Genomic DNA, 13,241 nt, shown 5'->3' with positions numbered 1-13,241 from the left:
GTAGTCTGTGGTTGAGGAGTAGTCTGTGATGAGCAGACAGACAGACTAAAAAATGGCGGAGAAGTGATCCCTATATGTGGCCACAAATTTGTGGAGGCAACACAAAAACCAATGAGCCCCTGGGGCTGGCCAATTTTGACCACAAGGCTTTTATTTGAACACACTTGGTGACATCCACACCTTTACTTTTAAATAAGAACATGGCTTTTTGAGAAGAAGATTTTTGAATTTTTTCCTTTACTTTTAAATAAAAACAAACAATTTAAAACAAGATAATCCTTTACTGAGAAAGTAAAACATTCATGTAGCAATCAGTTTTTGTTTTAGTATAAGACATACTTGTAACTAAGATACCAAAATGTCAACAGTACACCTCTGTGAAATCAAATTTTCTTCCAACTGTTCAAAACTTAATGTCTCTATCATATTAACAGTAAAATTTGGTTGAAGATTTTATGAAGTCTCGTTGAGCTCTTTAAGTCTTTGCTTAGCTTCATGTCGTTCCTTTCGCACATGATAAGCAACAAAAATTTCTGGATACCGTGTGTACTGGTCAACCTGCCTATCTGGATCCATATATGAATTTCTTGTATATTCCATCTGTGCAAAAGTTTTAGTCGACATTGCAATAATTCCAGCAAAAAATCCACCAAGCATGAAGAATGTGAAATTTCGTTCTACAATATAAAGATCTTTAGTTCAATGATGCTCCCTATGAGAATAGGAAGAATGTTTAGGGAAGGTAAAGAGAGAGAGTTGTTAAACGGCGTTAATATATCTTGACTAATACATTCAGAATTTATACTAAATAGAATCTTGTGTGTTCTTACAAACACTTAATTGGTTCAAAAAGTTTAAAAAGTAAAGAAAACAATACATAAGCATTTAAAGACATAACACATGCCGATATTTTTGAATTCAAAATATTTGACCACTTCATGCCAAGATGGCCCTAAATCGCTCACCTGACCCATCTAACGCATCCCAGCAATTACTTAGTCTTAGACAAGCATCTTGACAAAGTTTTATGACAATTGAGTCAAGAGCTGTCACAGGAGACAGCAAAGCTCGACTAATAAAATAATGGACGTAGTAAGGGAGACAAAACTATGAAAGAACAAGAGCACCGCTAGGAGGAGCATTATATGCCCGAAAGTGTTTTTTTTTTTTTTTAGTAAGGATGACGCATTTGTAAAACATGGGAATTAAATAAAGTGTTACCTCCTTCAAATAGCAATCCTCCTATGAAGTTTGAATATTGTGGGCCAAATGGAACTTAAGTTGTGCTCCCGAAACTGTTTTCAGTTTTAAGACAATAGTGACCATGACCTTTGACCAGAAATCTATAGGGGTGTTCAACCTTATATGGACAATCATCCTATGTAGTTTGAACACTGTGGGCCAAATGGAACTTAAGTTATGTTCTGGAAACTGTTTTCAGTTTTAAAGTAATAGTGACCTTGACCTTTGACCTTGCGACCCCAAAATCAATAGGGGTCTTCTACCCAATATGGACAATCATCCTATGAAGTTTGAACGTTGTTGGCCAAATGGAACTTAAGTTATGCTCCCGAAATTGTTTTCAGTTTTAAGGTAATAATGACTTTGACCTTGTGACCCCAAAATCAATAGGGGTCTTCTAATCAATATGGACAATCATTCTTTGAAGTTTGAACACTGTGGGCCAAATGGAACTTAAGTTATGCTCCGGAAACTGTTTTCAGTTTTAAAGAAACAGTGACCTTGAGCTTTGACCTTGTGACCCTAAACTCAATAGGGGTCTTCTACCCAATATGGACAATCATCCTATGAAGTTTGAACATTGTGGGCCAAATCGAACTTAAGTTATGCTCTGGAAACTGTTTTTGAGTTTTAAGATAATAGTGACCTTGATCTTTGACCATGTGACCCCAAAATCAATAAGGGTCTTCTACCCAAAATGGACAATCATCCTATGAAGTTTGAATATTGTGGGCCAAATGGAACTTAAGTTATGCTCTGGAAACCAAATTGCTAACGGACAGACGGACGCCAGGGGATATAACATAATTTGCAGGAATTCTTTGGGGCATATAAAAATCAATTATGTTATAAATACATTTCTTTTTATGACAAGAAGTATAGTTGTTAACATAAATTCCAAGTTCAAAGGGGAATAATTCTAAAAATAGTCACACTAGAGTTATGGACCTTGTCACACAACATGTGTGTAATGATAAGAAATATATATTTGAAGTTTGAAGAAAATATCTTAAAAAATAAAGAAGTTATATTTCTTACAAAAAAATTAAAGTTCAAAGGGAGATAAAAATATTGCTTCAAGAGTTATGAACCTTGTCACATAAGATCTGATTGATCATAAGGAATATGTATTTGAAGTTTGAGGTAGATACCTTTAAAACTAAAGAAGTTATTGTAAAAAATAACTTTTTTCAAGTAAAAAACATCTAAGTTAATGGGGATATAATTCTTGCAATATTGGTGCTAGAGTTATGAGCCTTGTCACATAAGATGTGGTTCATGATAAGGAACATATATTTGACGTATGAATTTGATCGCTTAAGAAATAAAGAAGAAACAGTAAAAAATAATAATTTTTAAGGACAATTCTAAGTTCAAGGGGAGATAAATCTGAAAATATTGGTGCTAGAGTTATGAGCCTTGTCGAATATGATATGATGTGGTTGTTGTTAAGAAACATATATTTGAAGTCTGAAGTTAAATGAAAAAGTTATAGTAAAAAATAATATCTTTTAAGGAAATTTTTTAGTTCAAGAAGAAATAAATTTGAAAATATTGGTGTTAGAGTTATGAACTTTATCACATAAGATGTGACTGATGATAAGGAACATATATTTGAAGTTTAAAGTTGATACCTTAAGAAATGAAAAAGTTATAGTGAAAAATATTTTACTGCACCAAAACTTTAATCTGAAATCTAGACGAGGACACAGACGCCGGGGGGAGGAGGACAGCTCTCCATATACTTTGTATATTCGAGCTAAAAATGTGACCACTAGAGTGTTAACAAGGTTTTTCCATATTTAGGCAGTGTGACCTAGTTTTTGACCCCAGGTGACCCATAATCAAACTTGAGCTAGAAATCATCAAAACAAACTTTCAGACCAATTTCCAGGATATTTGGATCAAAACAGTAGCCAGTAGAGAGTAAAAAGATTTTCTATTTTTAGCTCTGTGACCTAGTTTTTCATCCGAATGACCCATGTTTAAACTTATCTAAGCAGTTAACTAGACAAGCATCCTGACTAAGGTTGATGACAATTAAACAAGAACTGTCGGAGGACAGTAACACTCCACTATTCGAAAAGTTGTCACAAGTGTGTTTCATTGAGTATAATAATGCTAACCTATATGAATACATAAAATTGTCCAGATGGTACAAAGGCTTGTTATTAAGATGTTTTATCGAGTTAATCACTGCTTTATTATTATTATACAAGAGCGATCAGTAATCACATGTGTCGCCTCATGATGGCCAATTTCATGTTGGGACAAATTTTGTGACAGACGGACAGACAGACGGACAGTGCACAACTAGACTTGGTACTGATCATTCCTGTAAAGTTTGGATAAAATTGCGTCAGTAGTTTATAAGGAGTAGTCTGGACAAACTTTTGCGTATCTGGCAACACACAGAAAAAAAACACCTTTTTATCAAAGGGCCATAACTCGGCCAAAAATCATTCAACCGGAAAACCCGTGCAATATGCGCAAGGACTTGAGGTACAGATCAATCCTGTAAAGTTTCATTGAAATTGCATTAGTGGTATAAGAGAAGTAGTCCGGACAAACTTTAAAAATAAAAATTATTAAAGGGCCATAACTCAATCAAAAATCATTGAACCGAAAAATGCTGACAATATGCACAACTAGACTTGGTACTGATCATTCCTGTAAAGTTTGAATGAAATTGCACCAGTAGTTTATGAGGAGTAGTCTGGACAAGCTTTTGTGTATCTGGCAACACACAGAAAAAGAAACCTTTTTATCAAAGGGCCATAACTCGGCCAAAAATCATTCAACCGGAAAACCCGTGCAATATGCACAAGGACTTGAGCTAGAGATCAATCCTGTAAAGTTTCATTGAAATTGCATTAGTGGTATAAGAGAAGTAGTCCGGACAAACTTTAAAATTAAAAATTATTAAAGGGCCATAACTCTGACAAAAATCATTGAACCGGAAAATGCTGACAATATGCACAACTAGACTTGGTACTGATCATTCCTGTAAAGTTTGGATGAAATTGCACCAGTAGTTTATGAGGAGTAGTCCGGACAAGTTTTGTGACGGACAGACGGACAGACAGACAGACAGACAGACAGACGGACAGACGGACAGACAGACGACGGAGAAGTGATCCCTATATGTCGCCACTACTCCGTAGAGGCGACACAAAAATGCATAAAATTGTTCCAAAAAAGGCATAAGCCCTTTAGTAGTTATGGAGATATTTGCTTAACCAAGAATTTCTAAGTCGAAAAAGGGGCATAATTATGTAACAAGAGGGCCATGATGGCCCTGAGGTCGCTCACCTGTATATAGGCCCCCCCAACCCCCACCCCCCCCAAACGTTGCAGGGCCAATTTAACCAAAGGGCTTTTATTTGCACAAACTTGGTAGACACCCATAAGAAGATGTTTCATGCTAAACATCTAAGCTCTAGCTCATTGGGCTATTTAAAAGAAGATTTTTTTAAAGTTTTTACTATACACATATAGTTAAAAACAATGACACCCCTGGGGCCGGGCCAGTTATGACCCCAGGGTTTTTATTTGAACAAACTTTGTAGACACTTACTAGAATATGTTTCATGCTTAATATCTAAACTCTAGCTATTTGGGTTTTTTCAAAGAAGATTTTAAGTTTTTGCTATACACATATAAGGAAAATCAATGACCCCGGGGCGGGGCCAATTTTGACCGCAGGTCTTTTATTTGAACAAACTTGGTAGACACTCACTAAAAGATGTTTCATGCTTAATATCTTAACTCTAGCTATTTGGGTTTTTTCAAAAAAGATTTTTTAAGTTTTTGCTATACACATATAAGGAAAATCAATGACCCCCCCCGGGCGGGGCCAATTTTGACCCCAGGGCTTTTATTTGAACAAACTTGGTAGACACCTATTAGAACATGTTTGATGCTAAATATCTTAACCATAGCTCTTTGAGTTCTTTAAAAGATGATTTTTTAAGTTTTTACTATATGCATATATAGTGAAAATCAATGACCCCCCGGGGCGGGGTCAATTTTGACCCCAGGGCTTTTATTTGAACAAACTTGGTAGACACTTATTAGAACATGTTTCATGCTAAATATCTTAGCTCTAACTCTTTTGGTTCTTTATAAGAAGATTTTTTAAGTTTTTACTATATGCATATAGGGAAAATCAATGCCCCCCTGGGGCGGGGCCAATTTTGACCCCAGGGCTTTTATTTGAACAAACTTGGTAGACACCTATTAGAACATGTTTGATGCTCAATATCTTAGCCATAGCTCTTTGAGTTCTTTAAAAGAAGATTTTTTAAGTTTTTACTATATGCATATAGGGAAAATCAATGACCCCCCGGGGCGGGGTCAATTTTGACCCCAGGGCTTTTATTTGAACAAACTTGGTAGACACTCACTAGAAGATGTTTCATGCCAAATATCTAAGCTCTAGCTCTTATGGTTTTTTAAAAGAAGATATTTAAAGTTTTTTCTTTCGGTTGCCATGGCAACCAGAGTTCTGCATGGAATTAAATTCTTTGAACAATTTTTAAAGGTGACCACCAAAGGAACATTCCTGTGAAGTTTGGATGAAATTGGCCTTGTGGTTTATGAGGAGATGTCATTTAAAGTAAAAGTTTACGGACGACGGACGACGGACGCCGGACGAAAAGCGATCACAAAAGCTCACCCTGTCACTTTGTGACAGGTGAGCTAAAAAAGCACATCAGAGTTATGGGACTTGTGCCAATCATGTTAGATAATCACAGAGAACAAGTGTGTGAAGTTTCAATCCATTCCCTTCAGTAGTTATGGAGATACCAGTTTGCACGCAAAAACTTAACCACAGGGACGCCGATGCCGACAAATGGGTGACTGCATTAGCTCGATTATTCTGTGAATAGTCAAGCTAAAAATGTGACCACTAGAGTGTTAACAAGGTTTTTCAATATTTGGGCAGTGTGACCTAGTTTTTGACCCCAGGTGACCCATATTCGAACTTGAGCTAGAAATCATCACAACAAATTTTCAGACCAATTTCCAGGATATTTGTATCAAAACTGCAGCCACTAGAGTGTTAAGAAGATTTTACTATTTTTAGCTCCTGTGACCTAGTTTTTCATCCGAATGACCTATGTTTAAACTTATGTAAGCAATTTCATAGACAAGCATCCTGACAAAGTTTGATGATGATTAAGGCAAAAAATGTGTCCACTAGAGTGTTAACAAACAAAATGTGGACAGACGACCCTAAAACCTCAGCTAGCTCAGGTGAGCTAAAAATGTTAAAATCTGCTTCAATCTGTGCTAGGGGGCATGGACGATAGCTTGCACTTTTCAGTACAGTCCACGAAAAGGCTCAATCAAACAGAGCCAGAAACAATTACAAATTTTGTGGTTTGGATGTTCTTTACCAATTCTTTTCTATTTTGTGAATATGATTGAACATTAAGATGTGCTTATAATTGAGCCGCGTCACGACAAAACCAACATAATGGGTTTGCGACCAGCATGGATCCAGACCAGCCAGCGCATCTGCGCAGTCTGATCAGGATCCATGCTGTTCGCTTACCAACCCTTTTACAAGTTGAGAAAATGATAGCGAACAGCATGGATCCTGATCAGACTGCGCGGACGCGCAGGCTGGTCTGGATCCATGCTGGTCGCAAACCCATTATGTTGGTTTTGTCGTGACAAGGCTCATATGTAAAGCTCCAGAGCCTGAGGGCAATTAATGCTCTACTAGTACAGATCACTCATAGGAATGTAAGTGTCATAAATTTTCTAAACAAAGGTAGGTAAAGCATGATATTGAGATCTATTAGAAAATGCCACAAGCTAATAATCTAAACATATAATAACCATACTTACTATAAACTGCCGCATATGGTGCAACAACACCAAAACCACCCAGAAAATGATTTAACCCATCATCTTTGCCTCCTCGAAGTTCACTAAACTTTTTTACTGTCCACATATACAGAAATCCTGATAATCCTACAAGGAAGTAAACATATAATCAAGACATATTCGTGAAAAACATGTATGATCCCCTAATATTAACCAATTAGTTACATGTACATTATTTCATGCTTTGCAGTGGAAAGTGAAATTATATTTGATAATTTTCAAAGTGAAATTATATTTGATAATTTTCAAAGTGAAATTATATTTGATAATTTTCAAAGTGAAATTATATTTGATAATTATCAAAGTGAAATCATATTTGATAATTTTCACTGTAGCCAGACTATATTTGAATATGGATAAAAATAGTATGTCTCAGCTAAATGGAATCAATTCAACAGGAAATAATTCTGTTGTACGTAAATTTTGCTTCTTTAGGAGAAGCAAGTAAATAACTGCATACATTGCGTTAAAAATGTAACAAAATTCCAGAAATTTTACAGAACTCAAATTGGTACTGTGATGTCATGATATGATGACACCATGTAGAAGAACTTGAGATATGTTATGCTGCAAAATCAGTAAAAATGACTTAAAATCACTAAACAAGAGGGCCATGATGGCCCTGAAATCGCTCACCTGTATATAGGCCCCCGGGGCGGGGCCATTTTTAACCCAAAGACTTTTATTTGCACAAACTTGATAGACACCCATTAGAAGATGTTTCATGATAAATATCTAAGCTCTATCTCTTTGGGGGTTTTATAAGAATTTTTTTAAAGTTTTTGCTATATACATGAGGGGAAAAACAATGACCCCCCTTCCTGGGGGGGGGGGGGGACCAATTTTGACGCCTGGGCTTTTATTTGAACAAACTTGGTAGACTCTCACTAGAAGATATTTCTTGCTTAGGATCCAAACTTTAGCTCTTTGGGTCTTTTAAAAGAAGATTTTTTAAGTTTTTAGTATAAACATTTAAGGAATATCAATGAATCCCTGGGCGGGGCCAATTTTAACCCAAGGGCCCTTATTTGAATAAACTTAGTAGACACCCATTAGAAGATGTTTCATGCTATATATCTTAGCTCTAGCTATTTGGATTTTTTTAAGATTTTACTATATACAAATAAGGAAAGTCAATGACACCCTGGGGCGGGGCCAATTTTGACTCCTAGGGCATATATTTGAACAAAACTTGGTAGACACTGACTAGACGATGTTTCATGTCAAATATTTAAGCTCTAGCTCTTTCGGTTTTCTATAAGAAGATTTATTAAGTATTTTTCTTTCAGTTGCCATGGCAACCAGAGTTCTGCATGGAATTAAATGCCTTGAACAATTTTAAAAACTTTATTTCCAAAAGAACATTCCTGTGAAGTTTGGATGAAATTGGCTAAGCGGTTTATGAGGAGATGTTGTTTAAAGTAAAAGTTTAAGGACGGACGCCAGACGAAAAAGCAATCACAATAGCTCACCATGTAACTTTGTGTCAGGTGAGCTAAAAAGCTGGAAATAAATAGAAAATTTGTCTGTTTTAGCATGTTAGATTGAAATATATTTCACTAGTGAACACCAGCTATTATATTTTCAAACATGGCTGTGCCAATTGTAAAAAATATTGTGTCCTGGGTGTTCACTCAGCGAAATATATTTCGATTTTACATGCAAGAAGAACAACAAAATAACCTGTATAAAATTTTATGTGGTGACCTTATTTTGGACACAAATAATCCACTATCAACCCCATGTGTCAGAGACATTATCAAGATGAACATTCTGACAAAGTTTGTTGAAGATCAATTCAAAAAACTGTGATCTCTACGGTGTTAACAAGGTTTTTTTTTAAAATTAAATCTGCTGACCTAGTCCTTAGCCCAATATGATCCATTTTCAAACTCATTCCAAGAAACATGTACATCATAAGTATGAACATTCTAACAAAATCTGAGAAAGATCAAATACTAAATGTGACCTTTAGACTATTATGAACAAAGTTTTTCTTCATATCTATAAAATGTTAAGGTTTTTTCTTTGATTTGATGTGGTGACCTAGTTTGTTCATCTAATATGACCCATCTTCAAACTCATTCTTATTATCACTGGGATAATTATTTTGACAAAGTTTGATGCTGATCAATCCAAATTGTGATTTCTTTGTTTTAATTGGTGAGCAAATTTGTTTACCTTATTTTTTTTTTAACCCAAGATGACCTAAATACTAACTCATCAGACAGTCACAAACCATTTACAAAGTTTGATCACAGTGTTTTTTTTCTTTATATAACTACTACCCTAAAACGGTACTGTTCCCAATAGTAAATAGACATTAAAATTCCCAATTTCCAATGTTTAAATTCCAAATGGCTGTTAAAAATTTCCACAAGGCCAAGTGATTTCTCTGACATCATTTAAATCCAACATATTCATATAAATCATCACTCAATAGTTCTACCTGGACAGTGGCAGCTGTTACCTATCTTTATTCATGATGACTTATCTTATTTGTAGCTGAAAAAATGCATTTAAAAAAAAAATCCAAATTTAAGTAAAAATAACGCATTTTTCCCCAATCAGTATGGTACCGGCACCATTCCCAAAGAAGAGAAAAAAAACGCTGGATGAAAATAAACAAAATATGACCACTAGAGTCAACTTTTGACAGTGAGTGGACAACTGACACAGGAATCAACTATGCTAAAAGCTTACCTTAGCTAAAAAGCTAGATGGATAATTTATGAAACTTAGTGATCCTCATCTCCCTATTCATATAAACATTCTAAAAGAGTCTTGGAGATATTAAAAACATTAGATTAACCAAATTTAAGACATAGACCTGAATGAATGAATGAACAGACTGATGATCCGACATATCATTTCAATATATTGGTGGTGATTAATAAAATATGTTCAGCTTACCTCCAATAGCATAGCCCTTTGCCATTTGTGTAACACCCCATATTTTTTTACTTGCAACCAATTGAGAAAATTTGATGTCTGGATGTAAAAGGACTGTAGCAAATGAAGCACAAGTTCCTGCAATTATAAGAATAATATTTAATCCTTATTTACATCAAATATTCCTAGCATATTGAAAGGCTTGTTCATTTAGAATTTCACTGAAATTAAAAGTATTTAATTTAATTTATTTGTTATTCATATTATTTACCAATTTAAACCACATTAAATCAACAAGCAAAATAAACAAGAAGCACAGCATTTGATGTTAATGCTCGTCTGTTAAGGGCAATAACTATCAATAATCAATTTTCCATAAATATTCTAAGTTAAACAGGGACATAACTCCTAAAAATATTGCTTTTGTTTTTCAAAGTTTCATGTTGATATCTTTCCATACTTTTTTTTAATCCTTCTACATGTACTTATACACAATTTTGACAAAAATTCTGTGTTAAAAAAGGGTCATAATTCCAAAAATTTAGTCTTCAGAATAAGACCCTTTGTCTAACAACTGTGCTTTGTCATCATAAACAAATATTCCAAGTTTCATATTGATACCTTTGGAAGGCTTTCACTTAAAAATATCATTCTACAAAACAGGCAATTTTGACCAAAACAAAATCTAAGTTAAAATATGGAATAACTTCAAAACTATAGCTTTCAGAGTAATGCCACTTGCCTTACAAATGCCTCTTGCAGGCTGTCAACCAGGTCTTATCCATAATAAAGGAGGAATATAGGAATATTTTAGCAGGAAATATAGGAGTTTTTGGACCATTTTGAGGCAAAAAAATAGGAGTTTTCAACTTAAATTGTTTAACTTACCAATGCTTATATAAATGTAAATTATTCTTACTTTTACACATGCTGTTTCTACAATAAAATGTCTACGTATAAGTGAAGGAATCCATTAGCAGGCTGTCCAGCACCTTCCGACATAAAATTAGGGCGAATTTTAGGGTAATATTTCAGAAATTTTAGGGCTAAAATTAGGAATTTTAGGGTACGTAATAGAAATTTTAGGGCTAAAATTTGCAATTTTATGACTAAATAAACTAAGGTCCCAAAAGACCATGATGTGGGCTAACCTTTGCATATTTGACACATAAGTAACTCACAAATAATGCTCTAGTTTAGTTTGAGCAAAGGTGCTACAGTGTGGACTCACTGGTCAACTGCCTCCCCTGCAGAAATGGTCATAGTCAAATCATGTTCAAACCAATTTTTTTTAAAATGGCTGAACATGTCAAAAAAGAACATGTTCTACCTATGTTTTGGAATGTTAATTTTTTTATAACCACAAGTGTCTAAAAGGAATTCTTATACAGTGAAATTCTTGCACAAATGCAGCTTTTTGAATATTGACAAATGAATTTTTTTGTAAAAGTAGGTAAAAAGTAAAAGGCATTTGCCTTAGTACAGTCATTTGAATAATTGGGAAGCATCTATAATCAACACAAAGAATTGCACATCAAAAAAGTTCATCACACAGGCCATTCAATTGCAGTTTATCTAGATCACAAAATTGCAAAATGTGTGTACATTGTAATTGGAAATGAGCTTTATATTACTGAACTGCCAATTTATTTTGAGTGTGATTAATTATATGAGTCTGCCTTTTCCTAAATGGGACCATCTGAATGAAAGAACAAAAACTGAATGAAATTGATAACTTTGTGGCAAAATAAGCAATTTCTCCTACAAAGATACGAAAAGGATAAGTAAGTATGAGGGAAAGAATTAATTTTTCAAAAGTCTATGTTAACCCATTCAGTTACTTTACAATGTTGTTTTGATATTATGCAGATTTAAATAAAAGAGTTGTGAGTAAACAAATTGTACATTAATTTTTTGACAACTATTTATACATGTTTTTAATTAAGATTGTGTTACAAACAGCTTCATAATGATCATTTTCAAATATGATATGATATAAATGGACCACTTCAGAAATTGGGATAAAATGAACAAACATAAAATTCAAGATATCTGTAGTTGGCAAAACAGTGTCAAAATATTCCAGAATAAGTGGACTCTTATGGTTATGATTTGAGTTTCAGGACCATGATATGGTAGTGTTTTTGCTGTTAAATGTCCACATGATTATCAACAACTGCTTTGATTATGAAATAGCAATGTTACTGACATAGTCAAAGTAACTTTTAGTTGAAACGAAACCATTTCAATGTCATCAATTTTGAGTTGGCAAATCATGGCCAAATCATTTTTGACCATGTTCAAAACCAATGGTCGACTTAGTAAAGTCCGTGATTATTTTGACAGGGTTACAAGTTATAAGTATGTTTATAACAAAAGATAAAAATAATTAGGAATTTCAGTGAAAAAATAGGGCATTTTTAGGAATTCCCTTCCAATTTTTCACTTGTTTAGGAATTTTTAGGGATGCTGGACAGCCTGCATTAGCTTTGAACCACAGCATCAGCAGAAAGTTACAGCAATGCATGACCATCATCTAAATGGTCACATGAAATAAAGTTGACATACTGATGCACTGCTTTTCATGGTGACCATGCAGATGGCTATGTGGAGCACAGCAGCCTTGAGATAGTAATGTGATGCTGCTGCAGGATCATACACATTCTCTTACCCTGTAAAATACAAAAGGCCAAAAGCAGTACCAAAATTTAAATCTTTTTGAATTCCTCGGCAATATATTTTTAAAAAAAATATAGGAAAAAAATTTCAAAAATATAGGAGAATATAGGAAAAATAGGAGGTTTTTTAAAATATAGGATTCCGACCCAAAATATAGGAGTTTTCATAGGAATATAGGAATTGGTTGACAGCCTGCTCTTGTGATGATAAGCAATATATGCCACTTGTCTCACAAATGCCTCTTGTAATGAAAAGCAAGTACAATGTATTTCAAGTTTTCATATATACTGATATTTCAAAAAATGATTTTAGTAATAGACTACATTAAAAATTTGCATGACGACAACAACAATGCAGCAGCGATCCAACAGCTTGTTCTTTTCTTCAAAACAGACAAGCTGAGTGAAGCTAATAATAATTGAAATATTTTCTCTTTAAATTCCATGTCTTATATTAAATAAACAACTTATAGTGTCTTAAAATTATGTATCTGAAAAAGAAACAAGTTTGTCATATCCTTTTCAATTTTT

General features: G+C 34.2%; 1 protein-coding gene across 1 annotated transcript; it reads right to left on the bottom strand.

Moving 5' to 3' along the window:
* Positions 1–261: 261 nt before the first annotated feature.
* On the bottom strand, positions 262–10,205 carry LOC132748244 (uncharacterized). The gene is made up of 3 exons (XM_060737812.1): positions 10,054–10,205; positions 7,102–7,227; positions 262–677 (listed from the first exon to the last, which is right to left on the bottom strand). Exons 1-3 carry the CDS (start codon positions 10,076–10,078, stop codon positions 454–456), a joined length of 375 nt encoding a protein of 124 aa, XP_060593795.1. The 5' UTR covers positions 10,079–10,205; the 3' UTR covers positions 262–453.
* Between the last annotated feature and the right edge of the window lie 3,036 nt (positions 10,206–13,241).

This window comes from Ruditapes philippinarum, unplaced genomic scaffold (genome assembly GCF_026571515.1).
Source record: "Ruditapes philippinarum isolate M1 unplaced genomic scaffold, ASM2657151v2 ctg14507_1_1_1_1, whole genome shotgun sequence".
Lineage (NCBI taxonomy): Eukaryota > Metazoa > Mollusca > Bivalvia > Venerida > Veneridae > Ruditapes > Ruditapes philippinarum.
This window is presented reverse-complemented; position numbering and strand designations above follow the sequence as displayed.